Genomic DNA, 22311 nt, shown 5'->3' with positions numbered 1-22311 from the left:
TTCCACGATCCAAAATATCAAAAGCAGCAGTTATGTCCAAAAGAACCTAACCATATTCCTCACTGATACCAGAGCTTCGAATTATGGTATCAGCATTTGAAAGCAGTAACACTTCTGTACTGAATCCACTCCTAAAGATAAACTCAATGATGGTGATATCTTTGATAAAGTCCAAAAGTTAACAGAGCACCACTAATTCAATACATTTTCACAAAGATGAGAGAGGATGGCAGTTTGTAATATTGACCTTTTGGAATTTTCAATGTTTTATTCTTTACAAACAGCTCTATATTTATATTTAATGTTTGGATTCTCTTGCAGCGATCTGTAACTCCAGCTGTAATAATGGCTGGTGCAGCGCCCCGGGAATCTGTAGCTGCTACAACGGATACACTGGAGACATCTGTATTAATGGTGAGAGAGAAGGGTCCTAGGATCCCTAAATGATTAGAGAAAATAAAAGAATCAGTGTTTGAAAATACTAGGATGAAAAAGGAATTAATCCTTATTTGATCTCAGAGAATAAAAAGCATATATCTGTTATATTATTGTCTTTTTTTGCAGCTACCTGTGCCTCTCTCTGTAACAATGGCGGGACGTGTCAGTCCTCAGGGAACTGCCTGTGCCCGGCAGGTTACACAGGGAGATTCTGTGAAAGCGGTGAGTTCTGGGCAAGAAATCATTAATTTTGGAAAGTGGTTTGTACTGGGGTAATTGTGTGTATGGGCTCGATTCTCAAAACAAACTACAGCCCATCACCAAGTTTTATCCAGCCCTCCTGTTGGTAAAATATTTGCATTAATAGTGGTCTGTGCAGCACGTCGGGCACTGCGGTGACATGGAATGATATGCTAGCGGGGTTCCCAGTCCCCGCCAACATGAAGAAGAGCGGCGCGATACAGCGATGTGTTAGTGGGGTTCCCAGTCCCCGCCAACATGAAGAAGAGCGGCGCGATACAGCGATGTGTTAGTGGGGTTCCCAGTCCCCGCCAACATGAAGAAGAGTGGCGCGATACAGTGATGTGTTAGTGGGGTTCCCAGTCCCCGCCAACATGAAGAAGAGCGGCGCGATACAGTGATGTGTTAGTGGGGTTCCCAGTCCCCGCCAACATGAAGAAGAGCGGCGTGATACAGTGATGTGTTAGTGGGGTTCCCAGTCCCCGCCAACATGAAGAAGAGCGGCACGATACAGTGATGTTAGTGGTGTTCCCAGTCCCCTCCAACATGAAGAAGAGCGGCGCGATACAGTGATGTGTTAGTGGGGATCCCAATCCCCGCCAACATGAAGAAGAGCGGCGTGATACAGTGATGTGTTAGTGGGGTTCCCAGTCCCTGCCAACATGAAGAAGAGCGGCGCGATACAGTGATGTGTTAGTGGGGTTCCCAGTCCCCGCCAACATGAAGAAGAGCGGCGCGATACAGTGATGTGTTAGTGGGGTTCCCAGTCCCCGCCAACATGAAGAAGAGCGGCGCGATACAGTGATGTTAGTGGGGTTCCCAGTCCCCGCCAACATGAAGAAGAGCGGCGCGATACAGTGATGTGTTAGTGGGGTTCCCAGTCCCCGCCAACATGAAGAAGAGCGGCGCGATACAGTGATGTGTTAGTGGGGTTCCCAGTCCCCGCCAACATGAAGAAGAGCGGCGCGATACAGTGATGTGTTAGTGGGGTTCCCAGTCCCCGCCAACATGAAGAAGAGCGGCGCGATACAGTGATGTGTTAGTGGGGTTCCCAATCCCCGCCAACATGAAGAAGAGCGGCGCGATACAGTGATGTTAGTGGTGTTCCCAGTCCCCTCCAACATGAAGAAGAGCGGCGCGATACAGTGATGTGTTAGTGGGGTTCCCATGCCCCGCCAGCAGCGGTGCGGTGCACTGACCCCCCCGCCAGCAAGAAGAGGCACTGCACAGTGATGGGTCCAAATTTAACCTGCTGACGGGCTTCCATCACCCAGCCAGAAGGAACATCACAATATTGAAATATGGCTCTTGATGGCAGCAGCAGCAGAAATCAGTTGCTGTGAGTCAGTCCCAGGTTCACCCGCGATCGGGGGGTGATAGCGCCACCTCCTCTCCTAGCTCCCAGCTCTTCACCACCACAACCAGGAAACACAGGCTGCCGACCCTTTCCCTACAGTGGTGGGGCAGGGGACCCTCGTGATTCCCGGAAAAGGTAATCCCTCTCCTCCCGTTTCTCCACAATGACCACGGCAGCTTGACCATCCTCTCCTGTCGTTCCCGTAGCTGTAGCCCAGGCCCGGATGCCACCCAAGCACAACTCCTTCACTGGCTTTATAAGCACGGGCTAGGACCACCTTCATCAGCCACAGGGTCGTTTTATTTTTAATTAAAAAAAACCCCCAAAACTTGTTTTTAAACCCAGGGTTAAAAGTCACGTGGTGGGAGAGAAGGGAGAGAGTAAGGAGGGAGAGTGATGTGAGGAAAGGGAGTGGGGGGAGCTTTTACTGAGAGGGGAGGGAGTGAGTAGGGGGAGGGGGGAAGCCTGACAGAGGGAAGAGAGTGGGGGGAGGGAACTTGACAGATGGGAGTGAGAGAGAGAAGGAGCCTGATTGAGAGGGAAGGGAAAGGGATTTGGTGGGTGAGTGACAGAGGGAAGGGAGTGAATGGGAGGGAGGGGTGAGTGACATAAAGAAGAGGAGTGAAGAGTGAATGACAGAGGGAAGGGAAGAGGGTGAGTGGATTAAGTGGGACGGTGAATGACCGACTGAGAGGGGAGGGAAGGAGAGTGAATGACTGAGAGGGAGGGTGAGGAAGGAAGTGGAAGAGGATAGTGAGAAGTGAGAGGGGTTTGTGAGTGAGAATATAAGTGAGAAGAGGAGGAAGTGAGTGTTCCTCCACTAATGCACTACAATATCAGGGTGACTGGAAATCAAAAGTTCATAGGCATAGAGAGGGGGAAATGGTTATCCGTATTAGTTTTAATTATTGGGTGTTTGCTGTTTTGAAATATTTAATTGATTTTTGGGAAATGTTTAATCTTATTTTTTATCAATTATTTTATGTTCTATTCTTCATCTGTTTTGAGATATTTTTATTACATCATGATTGATTTTATTTTATGAGGAATGGTAATATTTCTATTTTTGCATTATTGCACTGGCTTGTCGTGGTTTCCAGTTTAGTTTGTCTCTACCTTTCTGTTTTATACTTTATGACCTTATTCTTACTTGGTGAGAGTCTCTGTGTTTTGCATTTGTGACCCAGGTGAGGTACTCTGCTAGCATGGAAAACGTACTGGGTTGAAGGCATTGCTGGTTTTGTTAGAGGCTGGGATCTATGATTGAAGGGGGCTCCTTGGGTGCTAGAATGATGGTGCAGATATGACCATATTTCTCCAGCTTTCAAACAATTACACTGGCTACCGGTCATTTATAGAATTCGGTTTAAAGTGCTTTGTATTGTTTCCCCATATTTTTCTAAATTAATTCCTTATATTCCTTTGAGTACATTATGTTCTTCTCAAGCTGGGTTACTTCATATTCCTTCTCCTACTGTTACATAAGAACCTGCCATATTGGGTCAGACCAAGGGTCCATCAAGCCCAGCATCCTGTTTCCAACAGAGGCCAAACCAGGCCACAAGAACCTGGCAATTATTTGAGAGAGTAAATTACGGATTGGCAATCTTCCCGATAAACACAAATTTTCATCATATACTGCTTTTTGTGTTATGGCTAGCAGCTTAAATTAAGCCCTTTGTGCAATGGGAAGCCAATGCAGCTCTCTCATGAAGGGAGTCACACTTGCACCCCATTGTAATTTAAATATCTTTACCCACACTAGGGCCTTCTTTGTAACTAGGCTAATCCTAAATCTCACCCTGAGGAGTTCTGATGGATAAAAGTGCAGGTGCAGGAAAAACCATAGCTTGCATTGGTGCAGGAATCCTTGCAACAAGCTTTGATTGTCAATGAACTTTTCAGGGAGCGGCAATCAGGGTTCCAGATATGCAGGGCTGGTGCTAGATTTTCTGCTGCCCTGTGCAAGCTCCTGCCCAGTCTTCCAGTCTTGCAAGGTCCTCCTGCAATTTTTCACAACCCACTTGTGATTTAACAACTAAGAATAATTTTGTGTCTGCAAATCTAATCACTTCACTTGCTGTTCCCCTTTCCAGATCATTTATAAATATATTATAAAGCAGCTATCCCAGTACAGATCCCTGAGGCACTCCACTATTTACCTTTATGAGTTTTTGCCTGTATCAGAAGACATGTACTCTGCTTTCGAAAGCTCATGCTTCAATAAATTGGTTAGTCTATAAGATACTACCCACCTCTTGTCATTTTTGCCTTCAAGGTCATCTTCTTTTCAAGTTCTTTTAGCTCGCTTTATCAGTGTTTTACATCTAACTTGCCAATACGTATGCTCTTTCGTATTTTCCTAAGATGGATCCTTTTTCCCAATTTTTAAAAAAAGTTATTTTGACTAAAATAGCTTTTTACTTCACCTTTTAAGCATGCGAGCAGTAGTTTGGGTTTCCTTCCACTGTTTTAATGTGTGGAATACATCTGAACTGGGCTTCTAAGATGGCATTTTTAAAGAATGACCACACCTGATATAAACATTCAACTGTGGTAGCTATACCGTTTCCGTTTTTTCTAATCCTCATTTTATCAAAGTCTCCCATTTGAAAGTTTAATGCTAGAGTTGTGGATTTACATAATGACCTTCCTCCAGTCATTAAGTCAGATTTGATCGCATATGGCCAGAAAACAAAATGGCGGGAGTCTCAATGCCCGTAGATCAAAAATGGTGCCAGCTCATTGCTGATTGTCATTTTTGAAGGGAGTAAGAACTCTGGGTGGATAGGGAGGATTATAGGGAAGCCCCAAGTCCATTTTGCTGACTTGACAGCTCTCCATTTTTCTTTCATTGTTGACTTTCTGAAATGAAAGTGAATGAAATAAATTTTGCAGGATATTTTTCATTTTCTTTTCAATCAAAATGAAACATGGATTTTCATTTTTCATTTTGTTTAAAAATCAATGCACATTCCTACTCCACATCAATGAATCAGTAGGATTCATTGATATAAACATTTCCAGTAAATTAAATGTGTGGATGAATAACTTTTAATACATGAATTGCAAAAGGTTAGAGGCAGAAAGACTTTGCCTCCTGAATGCATTACCTGGGGTCATAACCCTTGAATGATTACCATATTAATCATATACATGGACGAGATCCATGCCACTTTTCTTATACATTATTTTATATGAGCATGTACCGACATTGTACTGGCACTTTTGTAAATTCATCTATAACCAAACCAAATATATGTGCCCATATGTAAACCGTTGTGATGGTGCATTACTAAATGACGGTATAGAAAAGATTTTAAAGAAATAAATAAATTTTAGGACTTTGCAATCAATCTCACTCAGAATTATGAAAGCAATGGCTAAGGTTGTTGTGTTTGTGTTTCTTTTCCAGCCATCTGCACTCCCTCCTGCAGGAATGGCTGGTGCAGCTCCCCAGGAGTCTGCTCCTGCTACACCGGATACACAGGAGCAGACTGCGGGACAGGTGAGGGAGCAGGCGGGAGGGGCTGGGTGGATAGTGTTGGAGGAATGGAGGAAGAGATGGAAGGATGTGTGTGGGAATAACTCTGCCAGGTTAGAAAGTTATTAGGAATTGAAATCAGTCAGTAGGAAAGTTTATCAGCAGTGTTTCTCTAGGAAAGGATTGGAAGTTCTTGTTTGAGCTCATGAAATAAAAAACAAAATAGTTTAATCCTCATCTCTGCACCAAGAGTTGTAATCTGCATTGCTAATGAAATGAGCTTTTTGGAAGTAAGACTGAATGTATTTCTTTGCCTCCCAGCTACCTGTGCCTCTCTCTGTGGGAATGGAGGGACCTGTCAGTCCTCAGGGAACTGCCTGTGTCCTGCAGGATACACGGGGAGATTCTGTTACAGCCGTAAGTCCTGAGGATAATTTCTCCATTTCTACAGATTATTTAGGAAAGCAGTACTTAGCAGAAAGTAGATGACTCTTAAAGAGGATGGCACATGGATGCAACTCTTGCTGTCTCATTATTATTTCTATTATTGTTCTTAGATTTTTACTCCAATGTGCGTATGCACTGACATTTATGTAAACCGCTGTGCAGGCTGCTCTAATACAACGGTATATAAAAGCCTAATAAATAAATAAATAAGAGTCAGTGTCACAGAAGTGTTGAAAGTGTGGCAAGGTACGGAGGAGCAGCATTTTACCTGCTATGATCGGGTTAGAAGGGTTCAGAGGATTGGGGGTGAAGTTGATGAGCAGAGAGAGGTCCATTAGAAGGATGGCCACCAGCACTGCCTCCTTTTGTATGATAACTGCTAGTAAGACAGCTCTTCCCAGATCCCTTTTTTCTCTGTACATAAGAAAATACACAGAAACGTGAAATGGTTTATCTTTGGATTCTCTTGCAGCGATCTGTAACTCCAGCTGTAACAATGGCTATTGCAGCGCCCCGGGAGTCTGTACCTGCTACAGCGGATACACTGGAAACATCTGTATTAATGGTGAGAGAGAGGGGTCTATTGACGAAGCAGGAATCAATCATTGTCATCTAATTTCAGAAAATGAGCGTGAATCTTACATTACTGTCGTTTCTTTGCAGCTACCTGCGCCTCTCTCTGCAGGAATGGCGGGACGTGTCAGTCCTCGGGGAACTGCCTGTGTCCGGCGGGTTACACGGGGAGATTCTGTGACAGCCGTGAGTTCTGAGCAGTGTCACATTTATACTGGAAAGTGCTGTGCAGACAGAAAGACAGAAACATTGTGGCAGGAAAGGACCATTACAGCCTATCTAGTCTGCCCATTCACCCCAAATATTCAGCATTACAGTCCTTCCCCTCCCCAGAGATCACCTGTATCTAATGCAGACTCATTATGCATATCCTGAAAAGCTCTAACCTTTTTGTGGCTCTTGAGGGGTAAAGTTGGCTCCCCTTGTTCTGGGGTACAAATGTCTAGTTGTATAAATCTGTCTCCATAGGATTTAGAATGAAGACCCCTGACTATTGTTTAGTAGCCGTTCTCTGGTCTGACACTTACAACTTTTCTGTATTTGGTGTGTACTCTAAAAAGATTTCATATTAGGCTAACTAAAAGTAAGTACCTGAATTATTTATTATAATGTTACAAATAAAGCTCCCCTAATCTTTACATTTATCAGATTACTTCCCTCTGTTCCTCTGCTGTCAAGCTTTTCTATGTAGTCCAACCCCTAAATATTGGGTCCCCAACCCACCCCCAGTCAGGTTTTCAGGATATCCACGATGATCATCAAATGGTTTGGTTTGATATTGCAAATAGGATACGGAGAAGTCGCATGAAGATCCAGGTTTTGAACTTCAAAAATACGAACTTTGCTGAAACAGCGAAATTCCTGGAGGTGGAACTTGAAGATTGGGAGAAAATGGGAGAGGTGGAACAGCTGTGGCCAAACTAAAGAGAGCAATTGCAAAGGCAACTAATCTATATGTGAGAAAAGTAAACAGAAGCAAGAGAAATAAGAAACTGATCTGGTTCTCAGAGGAGGTGGCTGATAAAATAAAAGAGCAACATTCAAGAAGGATCCAAAAAAGAGGAACACTAGAAAGAATATCTGGTTAATCTGAGAGAGATGAAGAAAGTAATCAGGAAAGCAGAAAGTCAGGCAGAAGGAAGGATTGCCAACAAGGTAGAGAGAGGTTACAAAACGTTTCTCAGATACAACAGAGAAAGGTCCAAAGTGCTATAGTGAAACTGAAAGGTGAAAAGGATCAATTTGTGGAAAGAGATGAAGAAAAGGCGGAAATATTAAACAAATAGTAAGGAACACCCTGGAGAAGGACCATCACTGGTTAGCAAGGCTGTGGATGGGGGTGGAGTTGATGAAACTCCATTTACAGAAGAGAACGTATGGGAAGAGCTAGGAAAACTGAAAGTGGACAAAGCCATGGGGCCTGATGAGATTCATCCCAGGATACTGAGGGAGCTCAGAGATGTGCTGGTGGGTCTGCTGAGAGACCTCTTCAAAAGATCCCTGGAAACGGGAGTGGTGCTGAGTGAATGGAGAAGAGCGGTGGTGGTCCTGCTTGACAACAGTGGGAGCTGAGAGGAGGCTGGAAACTACAGGCCAGTTAGCCTCACCTCAGTGGTTTTAATGAATCACAACACAAACCTTTTCCATTGGAAAGAAACCAGTAGAACTGGAGGTCATAAAATGATACTCTGGGGAGGACGATTCTGAATCAACGTCAAGAAATATTTCTTCACGGAAAGGGTGGTGGACGCCTGGAATGCCCTTCCAGGAGAGGTGGTGAATGCAAAAATGCTGAAAGATTTGAAAAGGGCATTGGATAAACCCTGTAGATCTCTAAAGGCAAGAGAAGGGGAATGAAAAGGCATGGGGGGTATCTTGCCGGTGTGGCAGTTACTACCCTTATCAAATAAGCCTTTGAACTGTTGATGCAATGAAAAAACAAAATATATTTCCCCTCAGAATAAGGTCACAGTAATTGCAGTTACCATTGTTTCTAATTAACTTTACCAAAAAGTGATTTTGTGTGTATCTGTATGTTTGTCTATTTTCCAGCAATCTGCAACCAAACCTGTGTGTATGGCTGGTGCAGCTCCCCGGGAATATGTTCCTGCAGTACTGGATACACTGGAGGGGACTGTGGGACAGGTGAGGGGCAGGAGGGAGTGGAGGATTGGGATTAAATACATGGAGTAGGCATTTATCAGGCCAAAATATCTGGATCTTCTAAGGTTCCTCCAAATCTAAGTGGGGAAACCAACATAACCTATGTTTATGGAGTCTGAATCCACTCCTTCAGGAATCATTTCTGCCTTTCCTTGCCTGCCAGTGTCTTTTACTATAAAGATGCAGCTTCCATATGGGAGCTCTTGCTCTTTCGTATTGCATGTGCAACAGCACAGAGTGATGGTATTAATTCATTTCACATAAACAGGCTACGTTTTGTTAGAATCCTTTATTATTCAGCTCTAGGGATGGCTCGGGCCTGTTGAGAATTAGAGAAGGATCACAGCGCCACTCCACAGCTAGTGCTCAGGATAAGGAGGCAGAAGATGATATTGAGCTGTGAGGAATTTGCTTTTTCAGCTGCAGAAATGCTGATAAAGGTTACTTGTGCTTAATTGGATTTGTTTTACAGCTACCTGTGCCTCTCTCTGTAACAATGGCGGGACGTGTCAGTCCTCAGGGAACTGCCTGTGTCCGGCAGGTTACACGGGGAGATTCTGTGAGAGCTGTAAGTACTGAATCCCATCTTTCTAAATGCAGACGCGAGGGGATGTGAAGGAAAGATTCTGAGCTGGCTGGTGCCATTTTGGAGCTAAGACCCCCCCAAGAAAGGGTGAGAGCTCGGGCTGGATAGCGAGGATTCTGGGGAACCCCAAGTAAATGTTGGCTGTTTTTGTCAGCTATCCATTTTCCCTATTCTACATCAGCCTTTGATGTAACCATTCTAGTGAATGAAATGTGTGGATGAATCCCTTTTTTAATACAGGAACTGCAAAACGTTTGAGGCAGAAAGACTTTGCCTCATTCTAGGACTTTGCAATTAATCTCACTCAGAATTATGAAAGCAATGGCTGAGGTTGTTGTGTTGGTGTTTCTTTTCCAGCAATCTGCACTCCCTCCTGCAGGAATGGCTGGTGCAGCTCCCCAGGAGTCTGCTCCTGCTACACCGGATACACAGGAGCAGACTGTGGGACAGGTGAGGGAGCAGGACGGAGGGCTGGGTGGATAGTGTTGGAGGAATGGAGGAAGAGAAAAATTAACCTCACAGTTTTCTTTCTTTTGTACATATGTATATAATTGCAAATTTTGTTTATAATTTTATTGCAAAACTTCCCATATTATTGTTCCCCCCTCTCGTTAATGCCTTGTTATCATGTTTTTACTGTTCAATGTAAAGCGCCATGCCGTGCGTTTGTTTTTGCGTTACAATGTGAACCGATATGATATCCTGGATGAATGTCGGTATATAAAAATTTTAAATAAATAAATAAATAAATAAATAAATAAGAGATGGAAGGATGTGTGCGGGAATAACTCTGCCAGGTTAGAAAGTTATTAGGAATTGAAATCAGTCAGTGGGAAAGTTTATCAGCAGTGTTTCTCTAGGAAAGGATTGGAAGTTCTTGTTTGAGCTCATGAAATAAAAAACAAAATAGTTTAATCCTCATCTCTGCACCAAGAGTTGTAATCTGCATTGCTAATGAAATGAGGTTTTTGGAAGTAAGACTGAATTCATTTCTTTCCCTCCCAGCTACCTGCACCTCTCTCTGTAGGAATGGAGGGACCTGTCAGTCCTCAGGGAACTGCCTGTGTCCTGCAGGATACACGGGGAGATTCTGTGACAGCCGTAAGTCCTGAGGATAATTTCTCCATTTCTACAGATTATTTAGACAAGAAGTTCTTAGCAGAAAATAGATGACTCTTAAAGAGGATGGCACATGGATGCAACTCTTGCTGTCTCATTATTATTTCTATTATTGTTCTTAGATTATTACTCCAATGTGCGTATGCACTGACATTTATGTAAACTGCTGTGCAGGCTGCTCTAATACAACGGTATATAAAAGCCTAACAAATAAAGAAATAAGAGTCAGTGTCACAGAAGGGTTGAAAGTGTGAGAAGGTACGGAGGAGCAGCATTTTACCTGCTATGATCGGGTTAGAAGGGTTCAGAGGATTGGGGGTGAAGTTGATGAGCAGAGAGAGGTCCATTAGAAGGAAGACCATGAACACTGCCTCCTTTTGTATGTTAACTGCTAGTAAGACAGCTCTTCCCAGATCCCTTTTTTCTCTGTACATAAGAAAATACACAGAAACGTGAAATGGTTTATCTTTGGATTCTCTTGCAGCGATCTGTAACTCCAGCTGTAACAATGGCTATTGCAGCGCCCCGGGAGTCTGTACCTGCTACAGCGGATACACTGGAAACATCTGTATTAATGGTGAGAGAGAGGGGTCTATTGACGAAGCAGGAATCAATCATTGTCATCTAATTTCAGAAAATGAGCATGAATCTTACATTACTGTCCTTTCTTTGCAGCTACCTGTGCCTCTCTCTGCAGGAATGGAGGGACCTGTCAGTCCTCAGGGAACTGCCTGTGTCCGGCGGGTTACACGGGGAGATTCTGTGACAGCCGTGAGTTCTGAGCAGTGTCACATTTATACTGGAAAGTGCTGTGCAGACAGAAAGACAGAAACATTGTGGCAGGAAAGGACCATTGCAGCCTATCTAGTCTGCCCATTCACCCCAAATATTCAGCATTACAGTCCCACCCCTCCCCAGAGACTACCTGTATCTAATGCATACTCCTTGTGGATATCCTGAAAAGCTAAACTTTTTGTGGCTCTTGAGCACTAAGGTTTCTCCCCTTGTGCTGGGGTAGAAATGTTTAGTTCTATAAATCTGTCTCCATAGGCTTTAGAATGAAGACCCCTGACTATTGTTTAGTAGCCGTTCTCTGGTCTGACACTTATATTTCTTTTCATGTGCTGTGTACTCTAAAAAGATTTCATATTAGGATACATAAAAGCAAGTACCTGAATTATTTATTATAATGTTATAAATAAAGCTCCCCTAATCTTTACATTTATCAGATTACTTCCCTCTGTTCCTCTGCTGTCAAGCTTTTCTATGTAGTCCAACCCCTAAATATTGGGTCCCCAACCCACCCCCAGTCAGGTTTTCAGGATATCCACAATGATCATCAAATGGTTTGGTTTGATATTGCAAATAGGATACGGAGAAGTCGCATGAAGACCCAGGTTTTGAACTTCAAAAATACGAACTTTGCTGGAACAGGGAAATTCCTGGAGCTGGAACTTGAAGATTGGGAGAAAACGGGAGCGGTGGAACAGCTGTGGCCAAACTAAAGAGAGCAATTGCAAAGGCAACTAATCTATATGTGAGAAAAGTAAACAGAAGCAAGAGAAATAAGAAACTGATGTGGTTCTCAGAGGAGGTGGCTGATAACATAAAAAGAGCAACATTCAAGAAGGATCCAAAAAAGAGGAACACAAGGAAGAATATCTGGTTAATCTGAGAGAGATGAAGAAAGTAATCAGGAAAGCAGAAAGTCAGGCAGAAGGAAGGATTGCCAACAAGGTAGAGAGAGGTTACAAAACGTTTCTCAGATACAACAGAGAAAGGTCCAAAGTGCTATAGTGAAACTGAAAGGTGAAAAGGATCAATTTGTGGAAAGAGATGAAGAAAAGGCGGAAATATTAAACAAATAGTAAGGAACACCCTGGAGAAGGACCATCACTGGTTAGCAAGGCTGTGGATGGGGGTGGAGTTGATGAAACTCCATTTACAGAAGAGAACGTATGGGAAGAGCTAGGAAAACTGAAAGTGGACAAAGCCATGGGGCCTGATGAGATTCATCCCAGGATACTGAGGGAGCTCAGAGATGTGCTGGTGGGTCTGCTGAGAGACCTCTTCAAAAGATCCCTGGAAACGGGAGTGGTGCCGAGTGAATGGAGAAGAGCGGTGGTGGTCCTGCTTCAGAAGAGTGGGAGCAGAGAGGAGGCTGGAAACTACAGGCCAGTTAGCCTCACCTTAGTGGTTTTAATGAATCACAACACAAACCTTTTCCATTGGAAAGAAACCAGTAGAACTGGAGGTCATAAAATGATACTCTGGGGAGGACGATTCTGAATCAACGTCAAGAAATATTTCTTCACGGAAAGGGTGGTGGATGCCTAGAATGCCCTTCCAGGAGAGGTGGTGAATGCAAAAATGCTGAAAGATTTGAAAAGGGCATTGGATAAACCCTGTAGATCTCTAAAGGCAAGAGAAGGGGAATGAAAAGGCATGGGGGGTATCTTGCCGGTGTGGCAGTTACTACCCTTATCAAATAAGCCTTTGAACTGTTGATGCAATGAAAAAACAAAATATATTTCCCCTCAGAATAAGGTCACAGTAATTGCAATTACCATTGTTTCTAATTAACTTTACCAAAAAGTGATTTTGTGTGTATCTGTATGTTTGTCTATTTTCCAGCAATCTGCAACCAAACCTGTGTGTATGGCTGGTGCAGCTCCCCGGGATTATGTTCCTGCAGTACTGGATACACTGGAGGGGACTGTGGGACAGGTGAGGGGCAGGAGGGAGTGGAGGATTGGGATTAAATACATGGAGTAGGCATTTATCAGGCCAAAATATCTGGATCTTCTAAGGTTCCTCCAAATCTAAGTGGGGAAACCAACGTAACCTATGTTTATGGAGTCTGAATCCACTCCTTCAGGAATCTTTTCTGCCTTTCCTTGCCTGCCAGTGTCTTTTACTATAAAGATGCAGCTTCCATATGGGAGCTCTTGCTCTTTCGTATTGCGTGTGCAACAGCACAGAGTGATGGTATTAATTCATCTCACATAAACAGGCTACGTTTTGTTAGAATCCTTTATTATTCAGCTCTAGGGATGGCTCGGGCCTGTTGAGAATTAGAGAAGGATCACAGCGCCACTCCACAGCTAGTGCTCAGGATAAGGAGGCAGAAGATGATATTGAGCTGTGAGGAATTTGCTTTTTCAGCTGCAGAAATGCTGATAAAGGTTACTTGTGCTTAATTGGATTTGTTTTACAGCTACCTGTGCCTCTCTCTGTTACAATGGCGGGACGTGTCAGTCCTCAGGGAACTGCCTGTGCCCGGCAGGTTACACGGGGAGATTCTGTGACAGCCGTGAGTACTGAATCCCATCTTTCTAAATGCAGACGGGAGGGGACGTGAAGGAAAGGACCTTCCCTTACCTATCTCTTGGGAGATTGTTTCTCCCATCTGCTTGGTTATTGGAGGGAGCTCCAGGAGGGGCTGTGGGATCTGCTTTCCCCAGAACCCGGGATTGGTGCTTATCCAGGGGGCAGTTTTCATGAATAAGGTATTTGAGAAATCTTACTGAGATGGAGGAATAGGTTCCTCAGCTCTGAGAGGTATCTGGGGAAGCGTCTGATTGTGCCCTGTGCTATTTCATGAACTGAATTTGTGGGGTCTTCCTACTTTGTATGAACCTGCTGACTTCATTGTTGTCCTTAGTAATTTACTTCTGGTTGGAATATGACACCTGGCGTGGATTGGTTTTGTTTCTGGTGATTCCCTGAGCCACACAGCAAGAACCCTGCTCTCACCTCATACATCAGTGCAATTTACCAGGGGGTGCAATGAGTTTATTTCATTTTCTTTTAAATCAAAATGAAAAATTCTTTTTCCAACTTTCATTTTGTTTAAAAAAGAATACACATCCCTATTCTATATGAGTCATTGATGTAACCATTCTAGTGAATGAAATGTTTGGATGAATCCCTTTTTTAATACAGGAACTGCAAAACGTTTGAGGCAGAAAGACTTTGCCTCATTCTAGGACTTTGCAATTAATCTCACTCAGAATTATGAAAGCGATGGCTGAGGTTGTTGTGTTTGTGTTTCTTTTCCAGCAATCTGCACTCCCTCCTGCAGGAATGGCTGGTGCAGCTCCCCAGGAGTCTGCTCCTGCTACACCGGATACACAGGAGCAGACTGCGGGACAGGTGAGGGAGCAGGAGGGAGGGGGTGGGTGGATAGTGTTGGAGGAATGGAGGAAGAGATGGAAGGATGGGTGCGGGAATAACTCTGCCAGGTTAGAAAGTTATTAGGAATTGAAATCAGTCAGTGGGAAAGTTTATCAGCAGTGTTTCTCTAGGAAAGGATTGGAAGTTCTTGTTTGAGCTCATGAAATAAAAAACAAAATAGTTTAATCCTCATCTCTGCACCAAGAGTTGTAATCTGCATTGGTAACGAAATGAGCTTTTTGGAAGTAAGACTGAATGTATTTCTTTCCCTCCCAGCTACCTGCACCTCTCTCTGTAGCAATGGAGGGACCTGTCAGTCCTCAGGGAACTGCTTGTGTCCTGCAGGATACACGGGGAGATTCTGTGACAGCCGTAAGTCCTGAGGATAATTTCTCCATTTCTACAGATTATTTAGACAAGAAGTTCTTAGCAGAAAGTAGATGACTCTTAAAGAGGATGGCACATGGATGCAACTCTTGCTGTCTCATTATTATTTCTATTATTGTTCTTAGATTATTACTCCAATGTGCGTATGCACTGACATTTATGTAAACCGCTGTGCAGGCTGCTCTAATACAACGGTATATTAAAGCCTAACAAATAAAGAAATAAGAGTCAGTGTCACAGAAGGGTTGAAAGTGTGGCAAGGCACGGAGGAGCAGCATTTTACCTGCTATGATCGGGTTAGAAGGGTTCAGAGGATTGGGGGTGAAGTTGATGAGCAGAGAGAGGTTCATTAGAAGGAAGGCCATCAGCACTGCCTCCTATTGTATGATAACTGCTAGTAAGACAGCTCTTCCCAGATCCCTTTTTTCTCTGTACATAAGAAAATACACAGAAACGTGAAATGGTTTATCTTTGGATTCTCTTGCAGCGATCTGTAACTCCAGCTGTAACAATGGCTGGTGCAGCGCCCCGGGAGTCTGTACCTGCTACAGCGGATACACTGGAAACATCTGTATTAATGGTGAGAGAGAGGGGTCTATTGACGAAGCAGGAATTAATCATTGTCATCTAATTTCAGTAAATGAGCATGAATCTTACATTACTGTCCTTTCTTTGCAGCTACCTGTGCCTCTCTCTGCAGGAATGGAGGGACCTGTCAGTCCTCAGGGAGCTGCCTGTGTCCGGCGGGTTACACGGGGAGATTCTGTGACAGCCGTGAGTTCTGAGCAGTGTCACATTTATACTGGAAAGTGGTGGCAGGGGGGTTCCCCAGGATAGGTTTGGGAATCTCTGAACTATAAACTTAGAAAGGAAGATTGGGAGGAGGGAGGAGGGAACTAAAAGCAGAAATGAAAATGCCTAATAGTAAAACAGTCTTTTACCTTCTAAAAGTCCTTTCTAGCAACCTCAGCAGTTATAATACCCAGCAGCCAGAAAAGCAATGTAAACACTATTCCTTTTTCCAAAATAAATCTTAAAAAACCCAATGATGAAAAATATCTCCCTCATAAGGTCAGGGCACTTGAATCAAGCCAGAAAAATGACCTCTGTTTGTATGTAACCCCCTCACCTGTCGGATACCCTCCCTGCCCCAGAAAGCACTAAATGCACTCAACTGGAGTGGGGGAATAACGCCTCTGGGTCATAAAGTGGGGGCAGGCTCTCCTGTAAGGCCCCCCTGTGCAGATGTTACCTCATACTAAAAACATAGTCCTCAAAATGTTGATGCAGCAAGCAAACAACTGTTTACTTAGAAAAATGAAATGTTTCAGCCACAATAAAGAACAGCACAGCAAAAATAGTAAAGTCCAGCAGTTACAAAAAGTAGTTTCAAAACAAAGTCCAGGCCATAGAAAATACCTATCCGGTCTCCAAAATCTTTCACTTATTTCCATAATGTGCCCCTTTGTGCAGCCACTAAGTGCCTCGTCCCTCACAGCCAGCAGTTCCCACCTCCTGAGGCCTCGTCCATTCATCCTCAACTTGCCCTCAACTTTACCCTATCCCTACCATCAAAAACCTCTACAACAACTGCAAAAAACGCACCTACCCTACAATTCTCCAGCACAAGCATTTGTTACCCATAATGACCTCCCCATTCACTCAATTCCTTGGGCTTTCCATTTTTTCATTAACTCTCTTCAATGCCCAATCCCTTACAAAAAAACCACATATAGTCAATGACTTTCTCCTGGACTCACAACCGGACATCTGTGCGATCACGGAAACCTGGTTGAAACACACAGACTTAGCTCTAATTAATCAATTACCCCTTCATCTCTACGATATCTTTTCAATTCCTAGACTTAAAAAGAGAGGGGGGGGGAGGGACTCTGCTTAGCAGCTAAAAAAGAGTTAAGACTAACCCTACAGAACACTAAACATACCTCCAGACTGGAACTCGCTCTGTTCAGCTCTAAACAGCTCCAAATCTGTTTACTTTACGCTCCACCCGGCCTCCTAAACTCGGATCCTTTGCCGCTCATTGCGAAACATCAAAAACGACACCCCAGCCATCATCATGGGAGATTTTAACCTCCACATCGATGTGACCCCCCACCCTCCCAACTGCGAAGCTCTGCTATCTTCCTTCAAGGCCATGGGCTTCACACAAATCATTAATAGTCCCATGCACAAAGCTGGGCATACCTTGGACCTTATTTTCATAAATTCAGGCCTCACCCAAATTTCCCCGACTCATTGCTCCCCTATCCCATGGTCAGATCATCTTATGATTACAACTGTCAAGGACAACCCAGTTTCACCAATCGCCAAAACCACAATTCACTACAGGAACTCCTGCTCCATGGACGACCTCAGCTCTCATCTATCAACGGAACTTGCTAACCTTAATCTTTCCGATGCAGAGGCAGCCCTCACTTCGTGACACAACATCACAAACAAGGTCGCAGAAAAAATATGCCCCTTAAAAACTAAAGAACTAGACCCTTCCAGGAAACACAAAAAACCTTGGTTCACACAAGAACTAAAAAACCTTAAACTTGAATTGAGACACAAAGAACACATATGGCGAAAGAGACCCTCCAATGCTACATTAACTGAGTACAAAACCCTCATGCACAGTTACAGAAACATCATTCTTCGCACTAAAAGAGATTTCTATGCCCGCAAAATTCACAACTTCTCCTTCGATGCCAAAGCTCTGTTCTCGTATGTCTCAGAGCTCATGAAACCCACTTCTTCAGTCATCCCTGACGATCAAGCCCAATCCAGATGCTCATAACTTGCACAATTCTTCGAAAACAAAATCCACAAACTAATAGCTCCACTGGCAACCTCAATTATGGAAACTACATCACACTATACTCCCCCCTCTAGCCAGAAAGGAAACCTAGAATCCTTCGAACCCACCACATCGTTAGAAATTGAATTTATTCTCAAAACGATGAAACCCTCCATGCATCCAATGGACTCCATTCCATCTAAACTACTGCTTACCATCCCAAACACCATCGCTAAGCCATTAGCAGAGATCATCAATTGCTCACTTACCCAAGGATTAGTACCGGTCTCGCTAAAACTAGCCTCCCTCAAACCTCTACTCAAGAAATACAACCTGAACCCTGTAGACCTGGCCAATTTTCTCCCCATCGCCCCATCGCCAACCTACCATTTGTGGCCAAACTCATGGAGAAGATAGTTAACAAACAACTCTCGGAATACCTAGAGGAACACCCTGTCCCTCAGAATTTCACATTCACTGCTTGAACTTTCTCTGAGCCTCCTATGCCAGAAGAAGCCCCATGTTAAGATAAACACATGAGGACACTTCTGAAACCTTTGTGAATTCTCAGTCTTAAGCCAAAGAGGTCATTCTAGAACATTTTAGAGGCCAAACAGGGGCCAAATGTAATTCAGCTTCTCTAGTAATGGCTCCTTTTAGTTGTCTGACCTGTATGGAGAACTCAGGGCCTGGTACAATTAACACTAACAGAGTGAATGCGCTGCTTTCTACTCCTGCATTAATCTACTACATCTAAAAGCAGAAGGAAAAAGCATAACAAAGCAGACCTTTAAAATACTCAAACAGAACAATGTAAATAAAATCCATTTTTGAAAAACAAAGCCAAAGCAATGAAAAAACAAAATATATTTCCCCTCAGAATAAGGTCACAGTAATTGCAATTACCATTGTTTCTAATTAACTTTACCAAAAAGTGATTTTGTGTGTATCTGTATGTTTGTCTATTTTCCAGCAATCTGCAACCAAACCTGTGTGTATGGCTGGTGCAGCTCCCCGGGATTATGTTCCTGCAGTACTGGATACACTGGAGGGGACTGTGGGACAGGTGAGGGGCAGGAGGGAGTGGAGGATTGGGATTAAATACATGGAGTAGGCATTTATCAGGCCAAAATATCTGGATCTTCTAAGGTTCCTCCAAATCTAAGTGGGGAAACCAACGTAACCTATGTTTATGGAGTCTGAATCCACTCCTTCAGGAATCTTTTCTGCCTTTCCTTGCCTGCCAGTGTCTTTTACTATAAAGATGCAGCTTCCATATGGGAGCTCTTGCTCTTTCGTATTGCGTGTGCAACAGCACAGAGTGATGGTATTAATTCATCTCACATAAACAGGCTACGTTTTGTTAGAATCCTTTATTATTCAGCTCTAGGGATGGCTCGGGCCTGTTGAGAATTAGAGAAGGATCACAGCGCCACTCCACAGCTAGTGCTCAGGATAAGGAGGCAGAAGATGATATTGAGCTGTGAGGAATTTGCTTTTTCAGCTGCAGAAATGCTGATAAAGGTTACTTGTGCTTAATTGGATTTGTTTTACAGCTACCTGTGCCTCTCTCTGTTACAATGGCGGGACGTGTCAGTCCTCAGGGAACTGCCTGTGTCCGGCAGGTTACACGGGGAGATTCTGTGACAGCCGTGAGTACTGAATCCCATCTTTCTAAATGCAGACGGGAGGGGACGTGAAGGAAAGGACCTTCCCTTACCTATCTCTTGGGAGATTGTTTCTCCCATCTGCTTGGTTATTGGAGGGAGCTCCAGGAGGGGCTGTGGGATCTGCTTTCCCCAGAACCCGGGATTGGTGCTTATCCAGGGGGCAGTTTTCATGAATAAGGTATTTGAGAAATCTTACTGAGATGGAGGAATAGGTTCCTCAGCTCTGAGAGGTATCTGGGGAAGCGTCTGATTGTGCCCTGTGCTATTTCATGAACTGAATTTGTGGGTCTTCCTACTTTGTATGAACCTGCTGACTTCATTGTTGTCCTTAGTAATTTACTTCTGGTTGGAATATGACACCTGGCGTGGATTGGTTTTGTTTCTGGTGATTCCCTGAGCCACACAGCAAGAACCCTGCTCTCACCTCATACATCAGTGCAATTTACCAGGGGGTGCAATGAGTTTATTTCATTTTCTTTTAAATCAAAATGAAAAATTCTTTTTCCAACTTTCATTTTGTTTAAAAAAGAATACACATCCCTATTCTATATGAGTCATTGATGTAACCATTCTAGTGAATGAAATGTTTGGATGAATCCCTTTTTTAATACAGGAACTGCAAAACGTTTGAGGCAGAAAGACTTTGCCTCATTCTAGGACTTTGCAATTAATCTCACTCAGAATTATGAAAGCGATGGCTGAGGTTGTTGTGTTTGTGTTTCTTTTCCAGCAATCTGCACTCCCTCCTGCAGGAATGGCTGGTGCAGCTCCCCAGGAGTCTGCTCCTGCTACACCGGATACACAGGAGCAGACTGCGGGACAGGTGAGGGAGCAGGAGGGAGGGGGTGGGTGGATAGTGTTGGAGGAATGGAGGAAGAGATGGAAGGATGGGTGCGGGAATAACTCTGCCAGGTTAGAAAGTTATTAGGAATTGAAATCAGTCAGTGGGAAAGTTTATCAGCAGTGTTTCTCTAGGAAAGGATTGGAAGTTCTTGTTTGAGCTCATGAAATAAAAAACAAAATAGTTTAATCCTCATCTCTGCACCAAGAGTTGTAATCTGCATTGGTAACGAAATGAGCTTTTTGGAAGTAAGACTGAATGTATTTCTTTCCCTCCCAGCTACCTGCACCTCTCTCTGTAGCAATGGAGGGACCTGTCAGTCCTCAGGGAACTGCTTGTGTCCTGCAGGATACACGGGGAGATTCTGTGACAGCCGTAAGTCCTGAGGATAATTTCTCCATTTCTACAGATTATTTAGACAAGAAGTTCTTAGCAGAAAGTAGATGACTCTTAAAGAGGATGGCACATGGATGCAACTCTTGCTGTCTCATTATTATTTCTATTATTGTTCTTAGATTATTACTCCAATGTGCGTATGCACTGACATTTATGTAAACCGCTGTGCAGGCTGCTCTAATACAACGGTATATTAAAGCCTAACAAAGAAAGAAATAAGAGTCAGTGTCACAGAAGGGTTGAAAGTGTGGCAAGGCACGGAGGAGCAGCATTTTACCTGCTATGATCGGGTTAGAAGGGTTCAGAGGATTGGGGGTGAAGTTGATGAGCAGAGAGAGGTTCATTAGAAGGAAGGCCATCAGCACTGCCTCCTATTGTATGATAACTGCTAGTAAGACAGCTCTTCCCAGATCCCTTTTTTCTCTGTACATAAGAAAATACACAGAAACGTGAAATGGTTTATCTTTGGATTCTCTTGCAGCGATCTGTAACTCCAGCTGTAACAATGGCTGGTGCAGCGCCCCGGGAGTCTGTACCTGCTACAGCGGATACACTGGAAACATCTGTATTAATGGTGAGAGAGAGGGGTCTATTGACAAAGCAGGAATCAATCATTGTCATCTAATTTCAGTAAATGAGCATGAATCTTACATTACTGTCCTTTCTTTGCAGCTACCTGTGCCTCTCTCTGCAGGAATGGAGGGACCTGTCAGTCCTCAGGGAGCTGCCTGTGTCCGGCGGGTTACACGGGGAGATTCTGTGACAGCCGTGAGTTCTGAGCAGTGTCACATTTATACTGGAAAGTGGTGGCAGGGGGGTTCCCCAGGATAGGTTTGGGAATCTCTGAACTATAAACTTAGAAAGGAAGATTGGGAGGAGGGAGGAGGGAACTAAAAGCAGAAATGAAAATGCCTAATAGTAAAACAGTCTTTTACCTTCTAAAAGTCCTTTCTAGCAACCTCAGCAGTTATAATACCCAGCAGCCAGAAAAGCAATGTAAACACTATTCCTTTTTCCAAAATAAATCTTAAAAAACCCAATGATGAAAAATATCTCCCTCATAAGGTCAGGGCACTTGAATCAAGCCAGAAAAATGACCTCTGTTTGTATGTAACCCTCTCACCTGTCGGATACCCTCCCTGCCCCAGAAAGCACTAAATGCACTCAACTGGAGTGGGGGAATAACGCCTCTGGGTCATAAAGTGGGGGCAGGCTCTCCTGTAAGGCCCCCCTGTGCAGATGTTACCTCATACTAAAAACATAGTCCTCAAAATGTTGATGCAGCAAGCAAACAACTGTTTACTTAGAAAAATGAAATGTTTCAGCCACAATAAAGAACAGCACAGCAAAAATAGTAAAGTCCAGCAGTTACAAAAAGTAGTTTCAAAACAAAGTCCAGGCCATAGAAAATACCTATCCGGTCTCCAAAATCTTTCACTTATTTCCATAATGTGCCCCTTTGTGCAGCCACTAAGTGCCTCGTCCCTCACAGCCAGCAGTTCCCACCTCCTGAGGCCTCGTCCATTCATCCTCAACTTGCCCTCAACTTTACCCTATCCCTACCATCAAAAACCTCTACAACAACTGCAAAAAACGCACCTACCCTACAATTCTCCAGCACAAGCATTTGT

General features: G+C 43.7%; 1 protein-coding gene across 1 annotated transcript in view; it reads left to right on the top strand.

Annotated features, from left to right (window-relative positions):
* The window catches only part of LOC115075294 (fibrillin-3-like), a 144571-nt gene that overhangs the window by 32327 nt on the left and 89933 nt on the right, over nt 1–22311 (top strand). The window contains exons 10-33 of the mRNA XM_029575587.1: nt 322–414; nt 565–660; nt 5451–5543; nt 5841–5936; nt 6439–6531; nt 6630–6725; nt 8592–8684; nt 9175–9270; nt 9646–9738; nt 10294–10389; nt 10892–10984; nt 11083–11178; nt 13042–13134; nt 13625–13720; nt 14470–14562; nt 14860–14955; nt 15458–15550; nt 15649–15744; nt 18747–18839; nt 19330–19425; nt 20174–20266; nt 20564–20659; nt 21162–21254; nt 21353–21448. Coding sequence (XP_029431447.1) covers nt 322–414; nt 565–660; nt 5451–5543; nt 5841–5936; nt 6439–6531; nt 6630–6725; nt 8592–8684; nt 9175–9270; nt 9646–9738; nt 10294–10389; nt 10892–10984; nt 11083–11178; nt 13042–13134; nt 13625–13720; nt 14470–14562; nt 14860–14955; nt 15458–15550; nt 15649–15744; nt 18747–18839; nt 19330–19425; nt 20174–20266; nt 20564–20659; nt 21162–21254; nt 21353–21448 — 2268 coding nt within the window. The remainder of the gene's footprint in view (nt 1–321; nt 415–564; nt 661–5450; nt 5544–5840; nt 5937–6438; nt 6532–6629; nt 6726–8591; nt 8685–9174; nt 9271–9645; nt 9739–10293; nt 10390–10891; nt 10985–11082; nt 11179–13041; nt 13135–13624; nt 13721–14469; nt 14563–14859; nt 14956–15457; nt 15551–15648; nt 15745–18746; nt 18840–19329; nt 19426–20173; nt 20267–20563; nt 20660–21161; nt 21255–21352; nt 21449–22311) is intronic.

Source organism: Rhinatrema bivittatum, chromosome 13 (genome assembly GCF_901001135.1).
Source record: "Rhinatrema bivittatum chromosome 13, aRhiBiv1.1, whole genome shotgun sequence".
Lineage (NCBI taxonomy): Eukaryota > Metazoa > Chordata > Amphibia > Gymnophiona > Rhinatrematidae > Rhinatrema > Rhinatrema bivittatum.
The sequence above is the reverse complement of the archived record's forward strand: the minus strand, read 5'-3'. Positions and strand labels throughout refer to the sequence as shown.